General features: G+C 33.4%; 1 protein-coding gene across 1 annotated transcript in view; it reads right to left on the bottom strand.

The window, feature by feature from the left end:
- LOC127844475 (calcium-transporting ATPase sarcoplasmic/endoplasmic reticulum type-like) overlaps positions 1 to 25,684 on the bottom strand; it is a 77,129-nt gene that overhangs the window by 42,681 nt on the left and 8,764 nt on the right. The window contains 4 exon segments of the mRNA XM_052374731.1: positions 11,154 to 11,220; positions 13,596 to 13,762; positions 16,430 to 16,568; positions 18,785 to 18,889. Of these exon segments, the coding sequence (XP_052230691.1) occupies positions 11,154 to 11,220; positions 13,596 to 13,762; positions 16,430 to 16,568; positions 18,785 to 18,889 (478 nt within the window).

Here is a 25,684-nt window from a genome sequence, read left to right on the forward strand (position 1 = left end):
TTGTATAGGTACATGTATAAATTGTGGATAAAAGGTATAGCTTTATGCATGAAGGAACAAGATGTGTTTGTGAAACACAATGTCCCCCTATATGATGTTTGACCTTGAAGGATGACCTTGACCTTGTGAAGGATGACTCGACCTTTCACCACTCAAAATGTGCAGCTCCATGAGATACACATGCATGCCAAATATCAAGTTGCTATCTTCAATATTGCAAAAGTATTCATAAAATAAGAGATTTGGGCCACATATATTTGACCTCTGACCTTGAAGGATGACCTTGACCTTTCACCACTCAAAATGTGCAGCTCCATGAGATACACATGCATGCCAAATATCAAGTTGCTATCTTCAATATTGCAAAAGTATTTATAAAATAAGCGATTTGGGCCACATATATTTGACCTCTGACCTTGAAGGATGACCCTGACCTTGACCTTTCATCACTCAAAATGTGCAGCTCCATGAGATACACATGCATGCCAAATATCAAGTTGCTATCTTCAATATTGCAAAAGTATTTATAAAATGAGCAATTTTGGCCACATATATTTGACCTCTGACCTTGAAGGATGACCTTGACCTTGACCTTTCACCACTCAAAATGTGCGGCTTCATGAGATACACATGCATGCCAAATATGAAGTTGCTATCTTCAACATAGCAAAAGTTATTGCAAAATGTTAAAAGTTGGCGCAAACAGACCAACATACAGACCAACAGACCAACAGACAGGGCAAAAACAATATGTCCCCCACTACTATAGTGGGGGACATAAAAATTTATAGCTTTAAATTGATATGTTACTATTAATTTATGTTCACAACCAGAAATATTACTATATATTATATGCAAAGTTTTACTTCAACAAACACATGTTCAATGTTTTAACTTCTCATTCATTAATACATCAATATGTGTTAATCAGTGCTCTCTATCAATAATACATTAATGGGAATACGTCACATTAGAACAAACAAGAACTGGAAGAAACTCAATCACAGCCGTTGCAATTGGTCCAGTTCATTGATTTATTGTCAAAGCTTTCCATTTAATAATGCACACTCAATACAGCAATTAGTGAAATTCATGATTCTAAATACTTTTGTACAATAACACATCAAACATAAACAGTGTGTACCGGAACCGAAAGAGTGAAGGGCCAAAGTATGTTTGGACAACAAATACAGACTGAATTATTGCTTTCATCCAAACATAACAACAGATGGAATAGGAGGTAAACATTGTAGAGTGAATACAAGAGATTGCCAAGCAATATTGTCTCCTACCGGTGAAACTCCACCATTGTCAGTATTTTTTTATTTATTATTTATTTGTTGCCATAGTAACCACAATTTTTGACGTAGGAACAAAATGAATTGACGTGCATAATCTCCATATAACCCATCTGTCTATGTTTCAAGTTTCATGAAAAAATATGAACAACTTTTAAAGTTATCCCAGGATCCAGAAAAGTGTGACAGACTGACAGACTGACACACAGAGCGCAAACCATAAGTCCCTCCGGTTTCACCCGTAGGGGACTATAAATACACATACAAGCATTTGAACTTGGCTGTTCCCTGTTAAGAAATACTGGTATTCAGTCTCCTTTTTTGCTAAAAATTACCACTTATAAGAAACAAAGAAAGATAGTGATTTATAAATTCCTAATTTCATATTGATCTAATTCATCCTTTTTTTAAAAACAAGACGGCCACAATGACCATGTAGCACTGACCTGAGTTCAATGTTTAACCTACACCAATTGTCAAAGACTTGACATTGTCACCTTACTTCACCCCCCCCCCCCCCACCCCTCATGCAAAATAAAATCTTTGCCCCAGATTTGAACTAGGCCTAGATTTCGTCAAAATAAACTCTGACCAAATGTCATTCAGGAAGAGGTTTTTAACAAGTTTTAAAAGTGGTCTCTAAAGCAGTCACAAGGTTTATCTCTAATTTGACCTGGTGACCTATTTTTTGGATGCAAATTTGAGAATCAAATTCAGTCTCCATATTGTCAAAATAAACATTCTGATAAAGTTGCATTATGGTTGAGTCATAAATATGGCCTTAAGAGTAGCAACACAGTTAATCTAAGATATGACCTAATGACATAGTTTCAGTAAGATCAGACCCAGATTTTAACTCAGCCTAGATATTGTCAAGAACTTATCATAAATGTGGCCTCTAATGTGATATCAACACTTTATTAAGATTTGACTCGATGACCTAGTTATAAAAAACTTAACCTGAACTTCAACTTAACTTGAAACTTAACTGCACTTCATTTTCTCTACCATGACCGATGCTTCTCAATGGAAGGAGGGCAGCTTGGATAATCATTTAATATAATTTTTAGAATTTTTTATTAAATGAAAATTTCTTGATTTTGTCTATTATCTATTTGCAAAAGTCATGGCACTCTTATCATTATCAAATATAAACTTTCTCTTTCTATTTTTTACAATCACCCTGAATATATCATGTCCTTTTATGCCAACAAAAGTACAACATAAATATTATTATCAAATATTATTACTGTTTCTTACATTGCGCATTTTTATTATTCTAGAGATATTAATTTAGCTAATATTATATCATGTTTCCAAGAAAATAATTGCTTATGGTATTTAAAGACCTATCATTTAGACATTTAAGTCAGCAATATTATGTTTTACAGACTTAACATTAAAAGCAATCAAAACCTCATATTACCAAAGTCATGCAATAAATACATAGTGACAATTGCAAATAGGAAATAAATTAGTTGGAGATTTATCTAACTTACACAAGAAAATTTTGAATAAGCAAACATTTATATTTCAAAAACATTTGATACTTTCAATTTTTTATTTGCTTCATCAAAACAGTTTTTCAACAGTCTAACTTTGTCATGACATTTTTTAACTTAAATCAAATTTGTAATTTGAAGACATAATAGATATTTCGTTTACAGACGTTAGTATATCTTTTTTAAACAGTGCTCGTTTAGTATGTTTCTTTATTCAAAAACTTCAAATAAATAAATGAAGATCAAAATAATACAAAATGACAAAGTATCAGGCTTTAATCACACAAAGGCAAATATTTAGTCTGTTACTATGGAAACAAAACAGACAGAGTTCGAAAATCCTATAACTTTCACAGAATTGGCATGGCCTGAACCCTGAGATTCCAGTCAAGTAAACTGGTAAACACATGCAACTTTCTGTGGAAAAATAAAGACAGAAAGATTATCAAATTATTATGTTTATTATCTACAAACAGGTAACCATGGGGATATAACCCACTCTAATGCTCCCATGATGTCATAAAAACAAACAACTGTCATAAATAATGAGGTAAAGACACATCTCCCATTATTATCTGTGCTCATGTATGTTATATAGTGATGTTCATTTGCAGGACTGGATTCAATTAGAAGACATAGTGTACTGAGTACCAGCATATGTTGCCTAGATTCTGGTACCAAAAAAATGTATCATTGTGACTCTGAAAATCTTGTATTCATAATATGTTCTTCTTATTCTGACAGTCCATGCTTTACTATGTACGTTGAATATCCTTGGAACTGGAGACTTTATAAAATCTTGTTAATAATCATTAAAACATATCAGTGAAAATTGCTAAATCATTATAATTATTTCATACATATCCAGGTAATTTTTTTACGAATGTAGATTTGCTACAGAAAAAGCATAATTATGTAGACAATTAATGATAACAGGAACTTTTGAACATGAACAATTTCTAAAGTTGATTCCAAATATGTTTGCAATTAACCCATAGGTGATTAGCAACAACATGATATTTACCGCCTCCCCCCCCCCCCCCAGCTTCTCTGGTGCTTAGGACAGATGGTGGAATCAGATTAATGTGCAAATTGTATATTGAAGAAAGATAAAAATGTCAATGTTGGTGCCAATATGCTTAGCAAAGGGACTCAACCAGCACCAAATTAGAATACCATTATAATTTGTGTTTGCTTAACCTGTCAAAAAAAGCTCCTCTAAACTTCTAAAAACAAGAGATGTGTTTGCGAAACACAATGCCCCCTACTGCGCTTTTATGCTGCAAAGACGCTATTTTAGAGAAATAAAATGGTCACAGTGATCTTGACCTTTGACCTAGTGACCTCAAACCATGTTTGATTGTAGATCTCAATGAGATGCATGCACATGTGAAGTTGAACATAGACCCAAGAGTTGTCATTTTATGAGGCAGGTACACACACATATAATGACAGACAGACAGACAGGAAAAAAACAACATTACCCCCTGATCATTCGATATGGGGGCATAAAAAGTTCATTTTCTACAAATTACATTATTTCTAAATGTTTTTTAATATTGTTTTTAATTTTGACCATTGAAAATATCTGTTATCATAACAATATACAATTTCTGTTTTTAATGTATATGTAATTAATATCATTTTGAACATTAATACATTTTAATTGCTCTATGTTTTCCGAGACACATAATGTGAGGTCGATGTATGACCTCACAAACTTTGTGTTCACAATCTTGAGGCATGTGCATCTTAACCTGATGGAGGCATGAGCTGAAAAACATAATTAACAACAAATTTACTTATCATGTGTTAACACTTTCCCCATCAGAAGCAACGTGAAATGGCTATTTGCAAACAGCATAAAACCATAACAACCTGCCAGTAACTTGCAGTCTGTTTAGGTTTTAAGCTGTTTGCTGCTCACTACTATCTAAGTGATGGAAAAAAATACTTTAAAATTTTAATCTAGTAAGAATGGTCTTAAATTAAATTCAACTTTCTAAGGGCCTACATATGCTTCAAAATACGTATCTAAGTGGTAAAGGGTTAATTAATTAAGTGCCTTATTGCATGACGTCACATATATTGTGTACATGTATTTGAACCTAATGAAGGCGTTAGCTGAAACATATTAGAATTACAAAATTTACTAAAACATGTGTTGTTGTGGGCTTTAATTATCCAAATATTTTCTAGAATTCCATTTTCTTCCAACAATCTCATTTAAGGTCCTTTTTTCATTTTCTTTCATTAACTTCTGTTATCCCTAATGGAAAAAAAGTACCTGAATGAACCCCAAAAATGTATTAGAGTGCTTTGTTTGCGTCATTAAAGTTACAAACAAACATCCTTTAAACAAGAAGAATCATTATTCATACTTCAATTTCAAACTATGATAGCTGTTTTTCTTTAAATTGATCACACCACCAAGTGGTTACACTTCAGCGTAATAGGTAACAAAAACCTCATAGAATAAGCAATAATAAAAAGCCATGGTTTTACAAGTGTATAACAGCCACAGACATAGGAATAAGTAATAGGAACGCCAATAATTATTACTGGTTCATGGAACCATGTTTAACCATATAATAAATGAAAATGAAATCCATCACTGTCTGCAGTTCAACATCTGTTTTACAGATGGTAATTAGTTTAACATTCTCTTCTTCAAGGATGCAATTATTTTGCATTTTAAAATCACGCTTTATTTGTTCACAACAATTGCAGAATAATAAAATAGTTGAGTCATGCACTGCATGTCATGATTACATGTTTAATTTAAAGATGGAGATACAAACATTTTTATGCAAAGAGAAAACTCTGATTTTAATAGCACATTTAAAAATATCTTTATGATCATGTTTTTAAAGATTGCTTCTAAACGATTTAAATTTGTTGATTTTAGAAAGAACACGAACATTATTTATCATAATAACTACAGTGAATATGTACTAGCCATTTGCAACGCTTCAAACACATTCATCAAACAATATATGCTGAACGTGCGTCTTAATGATATGGAAAGGGATAAGTTGAGGATATAACAACCGTCTTTTACATTGCACACAGTGCTGATGTAAAATAATGGGCTTAATAAGAATCTGAGATTAAATGGCATGTTATTTACCAATAAAAATAATGGCATTGATGCATTTCTTTTAATGAAGATTGAAATGTTGACGAAAAAATCCAAAGATAATGTAGCCAGACATTCCAAAAAGTATCGGACCGTCAACCTGACCGACGTTTTAAAGACAGGTCTGATTGAAAATACCATGTTGTCAGTCCCAATGTCTGGGAAATAAATCATGAGGACACGTTGATCTATTTCATATAATATAAATCTGAAAATAAAAGGCAAGTTTAAATTAAATATGAGCAGAAAATGACATTGTATTTTATTGTATTATATGCCTTCCCGAACACTTCCTCCAATGCCCGTATATCTGCCAATACTGACATAATCCTTTTCCGGTTTAATTAAAACACGCTCTCCATTTCAGATAGTTGTAATCGGGGCATCTACAGTTTTTTTTTCCATTTGAATTTATGTCTTAAAGTGAGTTTTCATTGGTTTATGTATATTTGGGTCTAAAGTGTCATACAATTTATTGACCCAGCAATGTGTATCGTTGAAAGGTTCTTAATGCTTTGTGTTTTTAAAACTGGGTCTGTTGTATTATGTAATTGATATCCTACATTTGTTCTGTTTTTTAAGGTAACTTTATTAGTTCTTAAATTGTACTAGTGTGTGTTTTGTGCAAATATTGATTCACACTTTTCAGTCACTGTCACACTAAACTATCAGTTCTGAAAACATTTGTTTTGTTATAGCAGTTTGCAATTGAGTATACCATAGCTTTCAATAAATAAATTGTATAGTTTTTAATTATTTTGTGGTTTAAATATGTTTCCTTTAGAAAACTGTATGAGAATAGTGTGATCTGTAATTGTTATATTTTCATTGTTTCTGTGTTGTACTTCACATTTCATTTTTCCAATTATCATTATGTCAATAATAAATTTAAGTGGATTACTTGATGTTTCGGTGTTATGAATCCCAGTACGGTGCTGCAAGGAATCTGCAAGGACCAGATGCCCTGTGGACTTTAAATACTTTTGGGAATGTCTGTGTAGCATTACAAGATTCCATGCAAATATGATTTTGTAAAAATTATTTGAATCCTTCATATCATAAGACAAGTTTTAACTTTTTATTTTAGTTCATTATAATTTTTGGATGAAATCAAAGTATCCAAGTGTTGTCGTGTTGTATATAACATAAACATTTAAGTTGTGCCTAGCACTCCCTGTAAGGCTATCATAAAATTATAATTCAAAATCACATATTTATATTTACAAAAATCCATTTCACATTTAAACCTGCTATTTTCGTTATATTTCCAAGAAAATGGAGTTGACAATAAATATAAATTACCTCACTTCTCTGTAGTAGCTTAGCAACAACCATAATAAGAGTAGCAACTTATAACAATTTAAATTTATAACATACAGTTGAAGAAATATAATGTTGTGAAATTTGCAGGAGACAAATATATGACATTTAATTCTGAATTACGGAACAACTTTGGACAAAATTAAATGACGTAAAATTCTATCAAAATATTCAGATTGTCAAATTAATTGTCCATGTTACTGCTTTCTAGACACCAGCAATTCGCTTCAAAAGAAGCACTTTAAAAGCTCTCCTATGATCCAGCCTTATTTGAGAAACCATAATTTCCCTACCAAATTGAGCATCTTGAAAACCATCTCACAACTACTGCGCAATAGTTGCAACTCCATTTCAACGAAATTCCAACTAGCTGAAAAACAATTTTGTTAACAACTAGGAAATGACATTTTGTTGTATTTTGGTAGAACAAACAAATTAATTCTTGAGTATTTAGTTCACTTGTTTTGTTAAATATAAGAATTTGGTCTTCACAACACTAGTAATACATTTTTCATTGCAAAATGAAAATGGTAAGCTTTTTAGAATCTTTGTTAACACACTTAAAAATGGTTGAGAAAATGTTGCCTTATCAGCTGTGGGTGCGTTGGTTTGTGACTTAGGCTTTTATATAGTTTCTAAATATGAAACATGTAATTTTTATACACAAGTAATATACTGTATACCTATTCAAAATGCCATTAAAATAAATGTTAAATATAGTTTTTGAAATGACTTTAAAGGCGACCAAAAAGCCATTATGACCTATATAAAGCCGAAGTGTCAGAGACCGTTTTACATAAAAAATCAAAATGGCCGACTGAAGCGGTGTATTGAAGCGTGGAAGGCAAAAAAAGCCATTTCAGTGTCAAAAGTCCACACTGCATGCATTTTTTCAATTAGATTCAAATACCCAAAGCATGGTTTCGTCAATAATTGATGAACTTATAAGCTCTTGCGTAAATGACTGCGAATCTAAAGCACTCAAAATTATTTGGTAATATATTGTTAAGAATTAATTTTATAAATAGGGGGTAAAATAATAATTAATTTTTAAAATAGTGAGTAAATAAGAATATGGCCAAATTTTTATCTGAAGATCTGTTTGTAAGTGTCCAATGCAGGCCAGATACTAAAAGTACTTTTTTCGATTAATCTAATCAGAACTATTCCACCATATTGACCATTAAATTAAGCATAAGCGCGATGATTCCAGATAATATTAATAATCAAATTAAATAACAATGTCAGACAAGCCACTAAAACATACAACACGCGTATAAATATATCAAATATGTATGCATTTTTCAGTGTGGCCGGTTGACTTATATTTTTTTATTTCCACATATCTATAGATTTTTTTATCAATAATATCTAATAATGCAAAATGAGCCAAGAAATCCAGCTGCTTGTGATGCAGCTTAGAACGTTGCAGAAAAAGGCATTTGCTATCTTTGATCTGATTGAAAAAGCCCTTTCTTTTATCACACCAACCACAATAAACGCCATTTATCATTAAAAAAATAAATATATATCTTGTAATAGAGCATCAAAAAATTTAACATCCGCCTATAAATGACTGAGAAAACAGCATTGAAATTATAACAAGATATGTGTTTGTCAGAAACACTATGTCCCCTTCTTCTCTGCTTTGAAGCTATATATTTGACCTTTGACCTTGAAGGATGACCTTGACCTTTCACCAGTCAAAATGTGCAGCTCCATAAGATAGACATGCATGCCAAATATGAAGTTGCAATCTTCAATATTGCAAAAGTTATGGTAAAATGTTAAAGTTGGTGCAAACAAACACACAAACCAACCAACAGACAGGTCAAAAACAACATGTCCCCCACTATAGTGTTGGGGAACATAAATGCAATGGTGCGAAAACATAAAAAAGAATTCCTACACAAAATTAAAGGAAAGTAACTAGGAAAACATCAATTTCATTTAAAAGCAGATTGCTGTAAGAAATTATTAAGCTTCTCAATAAACACAGTCATGTTTATTTGGAAAAAATCTGGCAATAATTCTTGCCTTTGGTCTTGTCTTCAAAGTCAGCAAATATCTCCTAATGTAAGCAGGTAATAAGGCCTCTAAATAATGATTTACACCTCACATTAATGGCTGACAGCCACAGACAGGAAAGTATGCAAAAGATGCAATAAATGCACAATACATGACCATATTGTTAACAGTCAGTTCATATGGTTGCCAGGGAAACCAGAAAATAATGTTTTCTAGAACCATCCAGTTCACCAAAGGCAAGCATAGAAAGATAACTCTTTATTACACAATCATAAATTATTTTGCAGATTTGATAACTGCAATATATTTACCAATGATCGTCAAAACTAACTATAAACTTATCTTTTTTTTTTAGATGGCCATTAATCAGAAATTAGAAAATCAATAATGACCAATATGTGTGAGCACATATTATTCCAAGCAAATGACTGTGTATAAAGTAAAAGAATAGGGTTTGAATCAAAGAGAGCTAGAGACTAATTTACTTAGTTGGCTAACATTCATTGCAGAAGACTTAACAGGCTTAGTTACAGAAATTACTTAATTATACACAAACTTTTTTCCCAGTCAAGCCAACAGAGCAGAGTGACAGGCAATTAAAAATGTTAATTAAATGAACAAGTATATAAATATTACAAATCCACCATTACTGATGCATAGATTTTTTTTCGCCGATCCAGAAACAATATGCCATAAACCAGACGGCAATCTGCCCAAACAACGGAGATGCAACAAGAAATCTTGTATTCTCCATCTCAAAATGCATTAAATAACAATATCATATTTAGAGATCTCCGCACGCAAATATGTAATGTTTATCATTCATCGACAACATCATGAGAGAGTGCCAGGGTTAGGGGAGAATGCATTGTTCAGTGATTTCTTAGATTTGATCTTAGATGTGATACTGTACATGACAAAATATTAATTGTAAGTAATGTTGTTTTTGGGGGGAAACATATACTTTTCCCTGGGGGAATAGGGCAGAATTTTTGCCCCATAAACACAAAATAATATTTCCAGGTTGGTCAATTTTGTTTTTGCTTTTCATTTGTACAGTAATGATAATTAAACCATTGTTGTTTTTTAATATTATGTTGCCAGTGATAAAGCACTGCATGCAAGAATTCCAAAATGCTCAAACAAGGTTTCACTCTTTTGCTCTGAAATAAGCTTCTTGCTGGTACACGTTACTTCTTATACAGAAATACATAATTTTGCCCTTTTTTTATTCAGCTTATGTAGACTTTAAAGCTGCTTTTATACTAAATGCTAAATCAAGAGTAGAGCATGTATCTGCAATATCAAGGAAGATCATATATTAATAACTGTTCTGTTCAAGTACTGCAATACTGGTCAGTTCATATAGCAAAATACTAGACAGTTCACATAAAAGGAACTGGCCAGTTCATACATCAAAATGCTGGTCAATTGATTCCTTGCAATACTGGTTATTCTTACGTTGAAATACTGGTAAGTGCATTTGTGAGTTAGATCATACATCAAAATACTGGTAATTCATATCTTAAAATACTATTTAGTTCACGTATCTAGCTACTATGGAGTGTGAAACCAAAATGCTACAAAGAGATATTCAATGTTAACCCTATACCACTCAGAGCGTATTTGCACACATTTGTAGTCCCTTAGAAAGTTATATTTAATTTAAGACCTTTCTTACTAGATTCAAGTTTTTAAGGCTTCATCTTCAAACATAAGATACTGATGAGCAGCAAACAGCATAAAACCTGAACAGACTGCGAGTTACTCGCAAGCTGTTCTGGTTTTATGCTGTTTGCACAAAGCCATTTTGACTTTGCTTCTGAGTGGGAAATGGTTAAACATAGCCATCAAGGTGTTACTCACCTATCTCTGTGTTCAAGCCTGTGCCAATGACGACGCCTCTAGCCTTCCCAGAGGCGATGTTTGTACCCTGAAACACAACATTTAGGTTGGCAAGGGCGTAATATTTTAGCAACAAAGGCTAACGCATGAAACTGGTGTATCTCACTGAAGTACGATTAGCAGTTATTACAGTTGAACATTCAACCCATGCAATGCGATCATACAATCTGTTTTTCACCATGGGGTCAAGGCGCTTTGGATTGGGAAAAAGTCACATCATTAAGTGTGGGTTATTTTTCAACCAAAATCAGGTCAGGTAATTGGCCCCATTCCCAATGCATAAAAGTATATATTTTTCCCAAATGTGAGCTAAACATTCCCAATGGAAGGTTTCAAAAAAAACAACTTTTTTTAGATCTCAATATTTGTTCATCTCCTATGCAGATAAGTTCAACCTTAGTAAATATAATACAGAAAACACTTGTTTTCTCAATTTTTAAGCATTCATTTAGCAAAACAACAACACTAATTTCACAATTTTAGTCAAAACACTGCAGGGCTTTTCATCAGGAAATTAGGAAGAGGCCCTAGCCTTTCAAATTGGGAATTTCATGCGCGATAACTGCTAATTTTGTGGAGACCTTGTTTTTAAAAGTTTTTGAAACAGGGTCTTTTTCATTGTGCAGAAGTTTTAAAGACACATTGTGGTGCATTCTTAATCATATTAGAGCTCATTGATTTCAATTTGGACGATGCCCAATATGTCAAAATAAAAAAATAATAAAAAAATGGTTTACCATTTGGGAAATTCCTCCATCAATTTTGGGAAAAAATACCTTTTTTTCAATTGGGGAATAGCTGAATTACAACCTCTGTTATATAAGGGTGAAAAGCCCTGCGCCGCAAATTTTCCTAATCCAAAATGGTAAAAAAAACACTGTCATTTTGACAAAAATTGGGATATTGGTGTTGTTTTATTGCTAACAATTACTTCAAAATCGAGAATAAAGGGTTTTTAAATATTTTACTATTGGTAAACTCATAAAGCAGGATGGTGAAATGAACTACCCCGGTTAACGTTAACATTTATTTTTAAGAGTTTTTTGTTTTTGTTTTTTAGGGGCAGGGGTTGGTGCGTGGGTTGGGTAGGGGGCTTCAATTTGGAATGGAAGTTAAGGCAGTTATTGAAGAAAACGACTTTAACACTTAGAAATGTTTTTTGACGCATTTGTAGTCCCTTATAAAGTTAAATTTCATTTAAGACATTTCTTACTAGATTCAAGTTTTAAAGGTTTCATTTCCAAAACTTAGATGAACAGACAGGTTTTTATGCTGTTTGCACATAGCCATTTTCACTTTGCTTCAGAGAGGGAAAGGGTTAACCAACAGTTTGGGCTAGCTGGTTTATCAATACCTGCTGCACTAGAATCCCAAGTAGTGGGAGATTGGCCATAGAAATTTTTTTACAACCAAGCCCCACATAAGTTGTGTGACCTTGGCAAGAATCCTCAGTTTGATAGTCCAGCGCTCAACCAATTGAGTCAGCCAGCCCAACCATATAAACTTAATGATGTACTGTAAAATACATGTCTGTACTACCTGGAAAATATATTGCCTAATACTGGGCTATCTGATTAACCTTTTTAGCAGTCAGAAAAGCTCTAACAAAAGAAGGCTGAAAGATCAATTTAAACAACAGCATTTTTCTCTAAAACCAATGATTGCAAATTGCAATGTCCTGAATAATTAATTTTGGACCAGTTTCTCTAAAATCAGGGACTGCTTGTAGCAAAGTCATGAATAATAAATTTTCTAACAATTTGTTCTTGATTGTGTTTTGACCTGTACTTTCTTGGCCTAGCATGACTGCATTGAAATACTGATGAAACTGGCATGAGACTTTATATGCATTTAATATACTTTAGTCACTAAATTCAATAGTGTATTACCAGCATGTACCGTTAACAACATTATTATTTTGTAGGGGGTAAAGTAATCTTGTAGAAAGATCAAAAGCTACAAACAATTTGTTATCAAATCTTTTTACTGTAAGGTATGCAGAGGGAAAAAGTTAAAAAAATATGACATAACCTTATTATAATAAAAAGTACTTGTACTTGACCAAAGAAAACAATACATGCAACACAAAATATGGTTTATACTCTACAGGGTGCAGGATCGTGTGACTTTGGGAGGATCCTGTTCTGATTCTGCACCCTGTCTATTGACATAACCAGGTTTCTTCAGACTGTCATTATTTCAGGTGTGTGTCATACCTCATTAACACAAAAGATGGCAACTAAGTCTGAATTCAGGGAAATGTCAGAGTTAGTCTTATCTTAACAAAAATCTGGTTTGGGCTGGACTGCACAGACTTATCTTGGACAACACTTAATGCATGTGAATCAATCCCTATTTTCACAAAACGCAACTCATATAATCTTTAAGGGGCCTAGAACTCACGGAGAAGAGGATGTTCTTCTTGTCCTGGTTGACCGCCCGTGGGTCAGGGATGGGGTCCGCATGCTTGAGGACACTGACACTCTCCCCTGTCAGGATGGACTGGTCGATACGCAGGGTCGTGGAATGGATGGTCGTCAGGCGGATATCGGCTGGGACCTTGTCACCCACTGCAACATGATCCAAGTAATAAGGCACAACCTTGAACATTCTTATGCAGTAAGCCATGTTTACAATTTGAAAATAATTGAGCCGCCAAAAACAGAACCTAAATTTTATCCAGACTGTTGTCTAACCCTTCTTGAAACTTCTACAATTCACTGAAAGATTCACCAAACTCCACGTACCACCATATGAGCTTTGCCATATGCCAAATGTATACAAGAAAAAAAAACACAAGTTAATTTCTGAATCTGATTTAACCCTTAACAACTTAGATAATATTTTGACGCATTTGTAGTCCCTTAGAAAGTTTCATTTAATTAAAGACCTTTCTTACTGAATTATAGTTTTAAAGGCTTCATTTCCAACTCTTAGATACTGATGGGCAGCAAACAGAACAAAACCTGAACAGACTGCGAGTGACTCGAAGGTTGTTCTGGTTTTATTCTGTTTGCACATAGCCATTTCCACTTTGCCTCTGAGTGGGAAAGCGTTCAATACGTTTGATTAACATCCAACTAACAAAACTCAGTTTTTCTAGATCAAAATGTGGAACAGTGATTATTTCTTATTTTATATGCAATTTAAAGAGGAGCACTTCTTAGATAAAATCTTCAGATTAAGGGGATTACATGCATATACAAACATTTACATATTTGAATATTCATTATGGCAAGAAGCAATTGTAATTTGAAATAGACAGTAAATGTAATCTTAACGCTTCACCACTTAGATACGTATTTTAAAGCATTTGTTGTCCCTTAAAAGTTATATTCAATTTAAGACCTTTCTTACTAGATTCAAGTTTTTAAGGCTTCATCTCCAAACCTTAGATACTGATGAGCAGTAAACAGCATAAAACCTGAACAGACTACAAGTTACTTGCAGGCTGTTCTGGTTTTATGCTATTTGCACATAGCTATTTTTACTTTGCTTCTATGTGGGAAAGGGTTAAAACAAATCAGCATGTCGAATATGTCCAGGACTCTTGGAAATAATCAAGGACTGTTTATAAAACATGCATGCCCCCCATATGGGCTAGTGGCAGCCATTGTGTGAATACGTTCTTTGTCACTGTGACCTTGACCTTTGACCTAGTGACCTGAAAATCAAAAGGGGTCATCTGCCAGTCATGATCAATGTACCTATGAAATTTCATGATCCTAGGCCTAATTATTCTTGAGTTATCATAAGGAAACCATTTTATTGTTTCGAGTCACTGTGACCTTGACCTTTGACCTAGTGACCTGAAAATTCTTAGGGGTCATCTGCCAGTCATGATCAATGTACCTATGAAGTTTTATGATCCTAGGCTTAAGCATTCTTGAGTTATCATCCGGAAACCATTTTACTATTTCGAGTCACTGTGACCTTGACCTTTGACCTAGTGACCTGAAAATCAATAGGGGTCATCTGCCAGTAATTTTCAATGTACCTATGAAGTTTCATGATCCTAGGCGTAAGCATTCCTGAGTTATCATCCGGAAACCATTTTACTGTTTCGAGTCACTGTGACCTTGACCTTTGACCTAGTGACCTGAAAATCAACAGAGGTCATCTGCCAGTCATGATCAATGTTCCCATGAAGTTTCATGATCCTAGGCGTAAGCATTCTTGAGTTATCATCCGGAAACCATTTTACTGTTTCAAGTCACTGTGACCTTGACCTTTGACCTTGTGACCTGAAAATCACTAGGGATCATCTGCCAGTCATGATCAATGTACCTATGAAGTTTTATGATCCTAGGCCTAAGCGTTCTTGAGTTATCATCCGGAAACCATCTGGTGGACGGACGGACCGACAGACCGACCGACATGTGCAAAACAATATACCCCCTCTTCTTCGAAGGGGGGCATAATAAAAATATGTATCCTAAAAAGAGCCTTGATTTGATGATGACACAGACAAAAAGACCGAAAGATGTCCGACAACCTGTGATGTAATGATTTCAACATGAACAACTGTATAATGTGACTTGGACCCAACCATCAATAACAGCTGTTAACATGTGTATTAAACATACCCTTATCATGCCTATTAGGCTCCATCAAATGCACAATGTACAAATGAAATATTGCAGTAGCCCAAATGTCATAGCTGTAACCAAGCTGCCATACAAATACCAAGCGACAGGCAATTTTGCCGGATTAAGTTGACACTTTGACAAATTATTCTTGACAGACCATTTTGAAGAGACATAAAGTGTCCAGCAAAATGCTGCCAGCTAAAACAATGACTTCATCAAGGTTTACAAAAGTTACAAAAATAGACCTTCAATTATTTTTTATCTCTTTACAGCAAGGAAAGTAAAGTTAATTAAATTCTGACAAGATCATCTTTAAATTCTATTGATGTATGACAACCACAATATCCATAAATAGCTTATGGCTTGGTAGTGCTGACATTTAGCATGAACTGTAATGCAATATTCACATAATACAACAGGGATATTCTTCAGGGCTTTTGTCTGAGGCCATGCACGAGGTCAAAGCCCTCTTTTGGGGAAAAAACATTGAACAAAGGAAACAAATAATCAAAGGTTGAATTGAATCAACATTTGGTAAAATGCCAGAAAATAGCTTTTTTATGAACAATGCCTACGTTTTTTAAGGTCAAACAACATAGTAATCCCACAATGCAGTAAAAAATTACATCCCCTGCCTGAGGTTCTTACCCGAGACCTCGACCACATCCCCAGGTACCAGCAGGCTAGCCCTGATGCGCTGCACGCCCGGTGCATTCTTGCGGACAGCCTTAGCAATCTCTGGCTCATACTCCTTTAAGGCTTCGATAGCGCTCTCTGCGTTGCGTTCCTGCCAAGATACATTTATTTTTCCTTTATAAATGCCATCACTAGGAATACCACTGTATATTCCCTCACAGACCATCAGAATAATTATTGTATTTTGGCAACTTTCAAGACATATTTGGGGAATTGAAAATTTGAATATTAATGCTCTGTATGTGCAAATTTTTTTTTTTCATACAAACATACAATCTATTAAATATCTTTATACAACCATATTCACATGAATAAACAACATAAAAGAAAACTTCTTACTTTTATGCAATATATAATTTGAGAAATTGAAAGTATATTTTTCAATAAGAGTACAGTGTACGATCATGTACATGTAGAAAGCAAAACAGTTCAGTCAAAGACATCGGCGTCATTTTGTTCAAAAGAAGCAATCATCAAGGTCACACAGTCGAGTTGAGAAGAAACTAAATAATTACGATCTTATTCTGTATATTGAATATTGGATCTTTCAGTATTATTACCAATCTGTAATCTTGTCAATATCACATGATAAATACACCTCAACCCAGTCTAGCCCAGAGAAAACAATATGTCTAAACTGCCCTGTAAATAAACAAGAGCAATTCACACTTCTTCCTTAGACAAATCAATTATTTGGGATTAATTGAAATGTCAAAATGACTGTAAAGTGTTTGATAAAGTATGACCTATCTATAGAAACAGCAGTAGAAAATAATGATTTGGGCCAAGATTGTGCAATGAGCTTAAAAGCGGTCCCTGTATATAATTATCATTAAACTCTCATATATCAGTCTGGATTGCAAAGAAATATAACAGTTCCCTGTTCTGAACACTAATCTTGTAAAAGGGATAATATTGGGATGATGATTATTTTAGTATGTTCTTTGATCCTCAAGAACTTATAAACTTAACAGTATTGTTTTATTGATTAAAATATATTCAATAACCAATAAACAAGTATCAATGTCACAATAGTGCGTCATTTAACAATAATATGGTAGACATATCGTAAATCCAGGTGTAATTTAAAGCTGATACGCCCAGTAAGATACTACTCAAGGTTTTGATTTATTTTGTCTCAAAGGTTTACAATGCCAACAATTCATGATATTTCCTAAAAGTCGTCTTCATGATTTACTTTATATCAAAATTTCATAAAAGGTTTGTTTTAAATTCCCCTTGGCATGCACTTCATTACAGGGTTTAGCATATCTTGATTTGTTTTTGATGATTTCATGTGGAAATGTATAGTACAAATGATGTTAAGATATTTTCCTTTACATTAAAAAGATAAAAATTAATCTAACTTAGTTCTGAATACTGTGCCCATCAACCATGTAAAATGCACAAAATGCACGTTAAGTTACCAACTTAAACAGGTGGAAATTTAGTGGCACAATAAAATGTTCTTTCTCACAAGAAGACAGACTGAAACTTGACTTATCCCTTTACCACTTAAGATACATATTTAACCCTTTACCACTTAGATATGTATTTAATAGTTTTGGCATATGAAGGCTTCGTCTAGGAAAAAACATTTTTAATTTCTTGCACAAAAACAAGCTTAAGATTTCCCACGAGAGTAAAATGTGTCTCTCTTATTTCCATCAGTTTATTGAAAATCAATGCAATTACCACATATGCCATACTTATGGAATGAATCCCACACATGGGAGGGTCTCATTTTCAATGACAGCTTGTACCTGAGCTTTTCAATTGATTTTTCTATATAGCATGTTAGCAATCATAATATAACCTGAGTTTGAATGACTATTCATGAATAGCTTCTGTAAAAGGTTTTAATAATTTCATTTCACATAAATCCATAGCCGATAGTGTTCATATTTGTCAAAGTGATAACATTTTTCATCCAAAACTTCAATATATTTGATATCAGTAATAGTTTTCATAAATCAAGACATGACAGCATTTAAGTCTTATTGAATTTTCATTGCCATTCTAAGAAGCCAGTTTTCCATCAGTTAGGATTATTGCCAAGCAACATGGTCTTCATTTTCATCATTATGATTGGCAAGCTATCACATGTGTATTTCACTTTTTAGTTTGACAGTGAGAATCAATTAAATTGTATAATAAAATAACCATTAATGTGGTCCTTATTGCATGAACCAGGAATGAAGTGCAAAAAAACATGTACAGCACACATGAGATGTCAGATGACCACAATTGGACAAACACAGAAACATTTGATGGAGATTTATATTTACTTTGGGTTCCTTAACTCACCTGCCAAACGCCCACAATGGCATTGCATATTAAAATAACCAATATCACAAATGGCTCCACAAACGCAGTTACTTGTTCTTCATCCTCTTCAAACCAAGCGAGAACCTGAAAACATATCAGCAACAAACCTTAAATCTACAAAATTCGTACCTAAATCATAGATATTTTGCAATAAGTAGGCAAGAATATTCCACCATAAATGATCATTGCTCTGGGAAGCTCAATGATGTTAATGGGTAAAATGGGGCTTAATGCATGTTCATAAAGGGTCATCCCAGATTAGCAAGTGCAGTTTGCAAAGGCTTAAAAGGGTTGAGACTGTCCATGTCACTGGAGTTTTTCTTTTAAAGAAGTCTCTTCTTAGCGAAAGAAGTCTCCAATGGAGGCAGATAATTTGGGATGACACTACACCCACACACGCACACATTAAGCCCTGTTGCCACAGAGAGGCTAATAAACACAGTTATCAGATGATTTTCACCATTTGTAAAACAATGATCACTTAAAATTCATTCAGTAATGACTGTATAATTTTTAAGAGACTTGTATTAACACAGAGCCCCAGATAAGGGTCGTATTTTCATAATTACGAATTATTTTCAAGTCCGTTACGTATTTATTTTAAAATCTTGTCGTACCATTAAGAATTACAAAATCAAGTTACGAATATTATTTTTACATCGGTTCGTATCGATTTTTATTGAGTTCTTTTCGCGTATTAAAGATCTTTGCAGTGCTTATATAGAATGGTTATCGGGTTTGTTTAACAAAGCGCATTTTTTCCAATAAAAGCTACGTATACAGTCTACCTGTCAAAAAACAATGGCGGCGCCCAGAGAGCGTCCTAAAAAACTGCAAAGCGTCCAAAAACACGCTTTTAACATATTGTACGCAGAGTGAGCCGAAGTTAAATGTTTAGAAAGACATTATAGAAAAGATCTAATACGATGTTGTATGTTCAGTTGCCGACACAGTCGGAAAAGCTAAACAAAAACGCTACACGACGGGTCCAAACTTAAACACACAAAAAAACATTGAACGAGTGGAAGGGACAAGTCCCGTGGCTAATCGTTGAATAGATTGAAGGGGAGACCCGTTTTAAATGTGTAATATGTAAAAATTCATCTAAGGCATGCAATCTGAGCACAGTTTGGGCATATGAAGGTATTGGAAAAATAAAATTGTATAATACTGAAAAGACACTGTTGAACTCGTATAAATAAAGTTGCTAGAATGTTTATTTTGATTTTTTTTGCATGAAAATAACCATTATTATTTATTTTAGGTCATTTAGAAAAAATAAGAATTATTTTCCAAAACTTAGTAGTAACGTTAAGAATACAATTTCAGAGTTAAGAATTCTTTTTGAAAATCTGGTAGTAATTTAAGAATTACACAAAACCTTATCTGAAGCTCTGTTAACATTTTGAGACAGATTGTTCAGAAAATTGTATGTTAAAACCTATTACTAATGGTTAAAAGGCATTATCATAATGCAGAAGTTTAATGAAACAAAGATATATTCATAAGTGATTCCATATTCTGAGGCAAATCTAGCTCGTAATGTATGTTCTAAAAGCAATGATTAATATAAACCCTGACATAAAGTGCTCATCTGGCTGGTATTCGAAGATCATGCAAAATATCAGCAGACCATCACACCACCCCTGCTCATAGACTGTTCTATGAAATCAACGCTATCTGCATGATCACCAATCACCTCTGATATATCATACCAGCTAACATATGATAGTGTGGAACAAAAATACAAGAATCTGATCATCAAACAAACATACATGATGAGACAATAAAGAACACCAGCATAAGTATCAAAGATGATTGCCTTCATAAAGAAGAACCTCTTAATCAAAAAGATTAGCTTCTTCATCAGGAAATCCATCATCAACATCTTATGGTGCCTAATAAATCTGATCTAACTGTACAAATGACCAGGTGGTGGTGGTGAAACAATTCTGGATTTATAATAGCAGACAGCTGGCTGAATTGTGTTTGCAATCATCATATGGCCAGATCAGACCAGGACATGTGGTGATCATACTGTTATCTAATTTTTGGACAGTACATGTACATCAACTATTTCCTGTATTTAACCCTTTGCATGCTGGGAAATTTGTCTTCTGCTAAAATGTCGTCTGCTGAATTTGTAAAATAAGCATTTTCTTCATTTTTTTTCAAAGAATACTATCAGAATAGCAAACAGTTTGGATCCAGATGAGACGCCACGTTATGTGGCGTCTCATCTGGATCCAAACTGTTTGCAAAGGCCTTTAAAATTCAGCTCCAGCGCTTTAAGGGTTAATTATCAACATCACACATCATGTACACTTCTTGTTTTCACAATAATTGCATTGTTTTACCATACTTGACTACAGTTGTATATTTTGGACTTTCCTGCCAAAGCCAGTCTCCTGTATTACAAAATACTGATTGCCTACACATTGTTGTGCAAGTGTTACTTAAGGACTTGATTTCCACTTACGGACTTGATTTTAACTTGCCCAGTTCTCATAATCAGCTAAAACGAATGACACTATAGACAGAAAGAGTTCACTGAGCTGCTTTTGTAAGCTTCAGATTATCTGCATATTATACATTCTTGCCAAACGAATTTTTCTTAGAATATAAATTAGCCATTATATAAATAGTTACAGTGGCTTAAAATTGACAACTGAGTGTTGTCCTTGCATCCATGAAAACACGAAATGCATTATAGCTGAACGAATATGATAAAACAATCAACATCAAGTTCATCAACTTTTACAACTTCATAAAAATCCATTACCCTTAACAAGTAATACAACAGAAAGGTAAAAGGTAACTGATTATGAGTGATATGTAAGGAAGATTTATCAATATGTGCATATGACCTCTGCCAAACTAGATGGCCCATAAAATTGCCTGTATTATAGTCACTCTACAGGTATTTTCAAGCAAAAATTGTGAAACTGCTGCAGGTATTCTGATCTTTTTTGCCCCAAAACAATATTTTTCAGATGATATCAAACTTAAATTAGAGTTTGCATGTCTGTTTCAGAAATCATGTTAATTTTAGATTTAAGTTTTTGTGACTATGACCTTTAGATGTGAAATTGGGATTTAAGTAGAACTTCACTCTAAATTGGGAAACAAATATACTTCTTTGATAACTACAATTTGCAATTGGTGAACTTACATAAAACAGTAAATTCCATAGATCAAGATTTCAGTAAAATGGATATACATGTTCATGTAGCAACATTAAAACTTTTTATTTCTACATTAATATCTCCATTATTAAACACAAAAAAGTCAAATAATCAATTACGAACTTTTGGACTAGATTTGGGACAAGAAGATACTTTTTGCCATTTGAGAATAAAAAATAATAACATCTACAAATTCAGCCAAAAAAGACTTTTTCCCAAGTAAAGGACATACATAGTATTAGGACCAGATTCTGAGTCATCAAAAATATAAGTTTGCCAATGCCTCCAGCATCTAGATCAGTAAAAGAACAGATAACTCATGTCAAGATAAAGTATATTAAAGTAGATTCACATGCCAATAAAACATAAAAATAGAAACTTCAAGGTAACATCTCGGTCAAAGACTTTTTTAATTATCTCTTTCTTAGACAAATAAGAATTGCATGAATATTTTACCTTTTTGTTTCCACACATAGCTTTTTACAATAGAATAGTACTTTATCAACATGCATTCTTGGTATTTTTCTTAAAACTTGTAATAAATTGCCTTGACATATGATCCTTACAGTTTTGTCATAATAACTGCTATACAATTAATGACCGTTGCTTTCAGACCTCATCCAAGGAGTTTTGAGAGAGGTTTCATTTTATTGCTTATAAGTTGGCTCGGTAATTTTTTTTAGCTACTTCCCAAACTGTAAATAATGTAGTGACCATGAAATATAAAAAGTTCATTCTAATGCTGTTTTTACATGTCAATGCTCACATAGCAATAATTAAATCTATTATAGAAATGACACCAAAGACAAGTGAAATGTTCAATTGTTACATTTACAATTTACCATGTATCAACTGTCTATGCTGGTAGCTATGAAGTCATTGAAATGCTAGCAAAGCTGAATTGTTGAATCAAATAATGGATTTTTGGGTGAACTAGAAAAGCTGTTGAAAATGGTAATTGATAATGGTTTAAAAACAGTTGCATTGTATGACAAAAGCATTTGGAACAGTAAACATGTACCATATGTATCTGTTACTTACACACAGACTTTATATAGACTGTTGTGCAACATTCATTAATACATGTAGATTTTATCATTAATTACAGCAAATTGGCGGTATTAATTATCATACTTCATTGCCATAAGGTTTTTCATTCGATGGTCACAGCTTTTAATTTCCAGAAAATTTGTCTTCAATACCCGTTAATTGTTTTCCTAAATAATTAATCATTCTTACAGTAAACCAAGTATGGATTCAATAAAAAAAATTAATGTAAAAGTTGACAAATACAGACATGTTTTAAAGAAGAAACTGAACTTCAACAAAGTTCATTCAGTCCATCAGACCTCATCAAATTGTACTGAAACAACAGTAGACAAGGAAACCCATTGAGTATAGAAAAGAATAAGACAGTTCATGTTAAAGACTAAAGTATACTGGACCATTGAAATGTAATCAGGCAAGATGTTTACTCCATAAACATGGCCAATAAATAGCATCCTTGTAAAATCCATAAAGCAATTTAATTTACATACTCTCCTACATCAATCCATCTCATCCATGTTAAATTGCCTTCATGAATTCATTAACCACCCTTATTTGGCTTTACTTAGACAAGATCTGCAATTTCTACATCAAGAGAGAATGATAAGAGAAATACTGAACAAGTATGCTCTTTAATAAAAACGTCCCCCAAGTTTAACAACGTTGATCATTCTGAAAAACAACTCTCCAGATAACAACCTGTTGTCTTATAATATACTGAAATGATAAATTATAAACTTTAAATGTTGATTTAAGTTCACATATACCCATGTACTGTGCATTCTATAGTTTGTTTATGACAGTTAACAAAAGACATTATCAAAATTCACATGAGTAAATAAAATTCATTGCAAGTACATGTACATGTACTAGAACAGTAAACCATAAATGATGTTGAGGCAAACGCATGCATATCATAATGTATAGAATGTTGACTGAATTGAAGTAAAAAGCCAATTCATATTCAATTTAAAAAGCACTCAACTGCCAGAAGGAACAAACTACAAACAAGAAACATGGCAACATCATGAAATCAAGTTTTTGACATTTTTTGGTGATTAACCTTAATTTTATCACTGTGCAATCCCAAGTTATGACATTGTGTAAGCTACCTACATTATTTTAGGGCCAGAAATTTGTCCCCATTCTCCTTCGCACAAAGTATTATACAATGTACCTTTTTCTCTTATGATTAACATTTATTCCCATCTCAAAATGCTTTTTAATTAATAAACTTGGAAAAAAATGGCTAAGTTTTTATTAACATTTTATAGAAAAGTAGAAAAACAAACATGTACATGAAATAATGCTTACACAAACAAAAAAGAAATGAATCAGATTCAACAAAACTAAAAATATCATATCAATATGACTTATATTTTAGAACAAGCAATGTGCTTGTGAAACATTATGTCACCATATATTTGACCTTTGACCTTGAAGGATGACCTTGACCTTTCACCACTCAATATGTGCAGCTTGATGAGATAAACATGCATGCTAAATATCAAGTTGCTATCTTCAATATTGCAAAAGTGTACATTAAATGAGCAATTTTGACCCATAAATTTGACTTTTGATCTTGAAGAATGACCTTGACCTCGACTTTTCACCACTGAAAATGTGCAGCTCCATGAGATACACCTGCATGCCAAATATGAAGTTGCTATCTTCAAAATTGCAAAAGTTATGGCAAATGTGTAAGTTGGAGCAAACAAATACACAAACCAACCAACAGACAGGGCAAAAACAATAATGTCCCCCACTATAGTGGTGGGGTCATAAACAAGAGGGCCTGAAAGGCCCAAAGTCACTCACCTGAGATAAAAAGAAATGACCTGTTCTTTGCAGCCCAAGATATCAATGGAACAAAATGTTCTAACCAAGTATCATGAAGAATGAACAACAAATGGCCTCTTGGCGGCCATGTTTTTTTTAACAGACCTGAACCATTTTTTAACTCTTCCAAGATATGTCCAAATTTCATGAAGATTGAGGAAAAAATGTGTCTTCTAGACTGTTCACATGTTGTCACTATATACATATAAAGAAAACTGCCCTACTCCCTGGCGGCCATGTTTTTTCACTGATCATGACCATTTTCAAACTCGTCCGAGACATCCATATAACTAATGTTTTGACAAAATTTCATGATGATTAGGCAAAACATGTGACTTCTAGAGTGTTCACAAGCTTTTTTACTATATAAATATAAGGAAAAAGACCCTCCCCTGGCAGCCGTGTTTTTTTACCGATCCAAACCATTATCGAACTCAACTGTCCTATCCAGGTGTGATAGTGCGGTCCCCTTCGCTTACGCAAATGAACCGGCCACAGGACGGTTACAAGTTATGTAACTTTGTAAGCACTTATGTAATGCTGAAATATTTATTTGACAAACTCTTATTTCCAGTCAGGATGAATATACTGACTGGTTGTAATTCAATTAAATAAAGGCATTCAGTCAGGGATGCCTAAATACACTCAAAGAATTTATTTATAAGTGAAAACCAAGGCAGCTTTATAAAAAATAACTAATTTTTATTCCAAGAACTCGGAAAGTGAAGAACAATGACAGAAAATTAAGAACAGGTACAAGCCAAGTCTAAAGAGTCTAAAGAATAAGTATCGTTACAAAAATGAACAA

This window comes from Dreissena polymorpha, chromosome 1 (assembly GCF_020536995.1).
Source record: "Dreissena polymorpha isolate Duluth1 chromosome 1, UMN_Dpol_1.0, whole genome shotgun sequence".
NCBI classification, from domain to species: Eukaryota; Metazoa; Mollusca; class Bivalvia; order Myida; family Dreissenidae; genus Dreissena; species Dreissena polymorpha.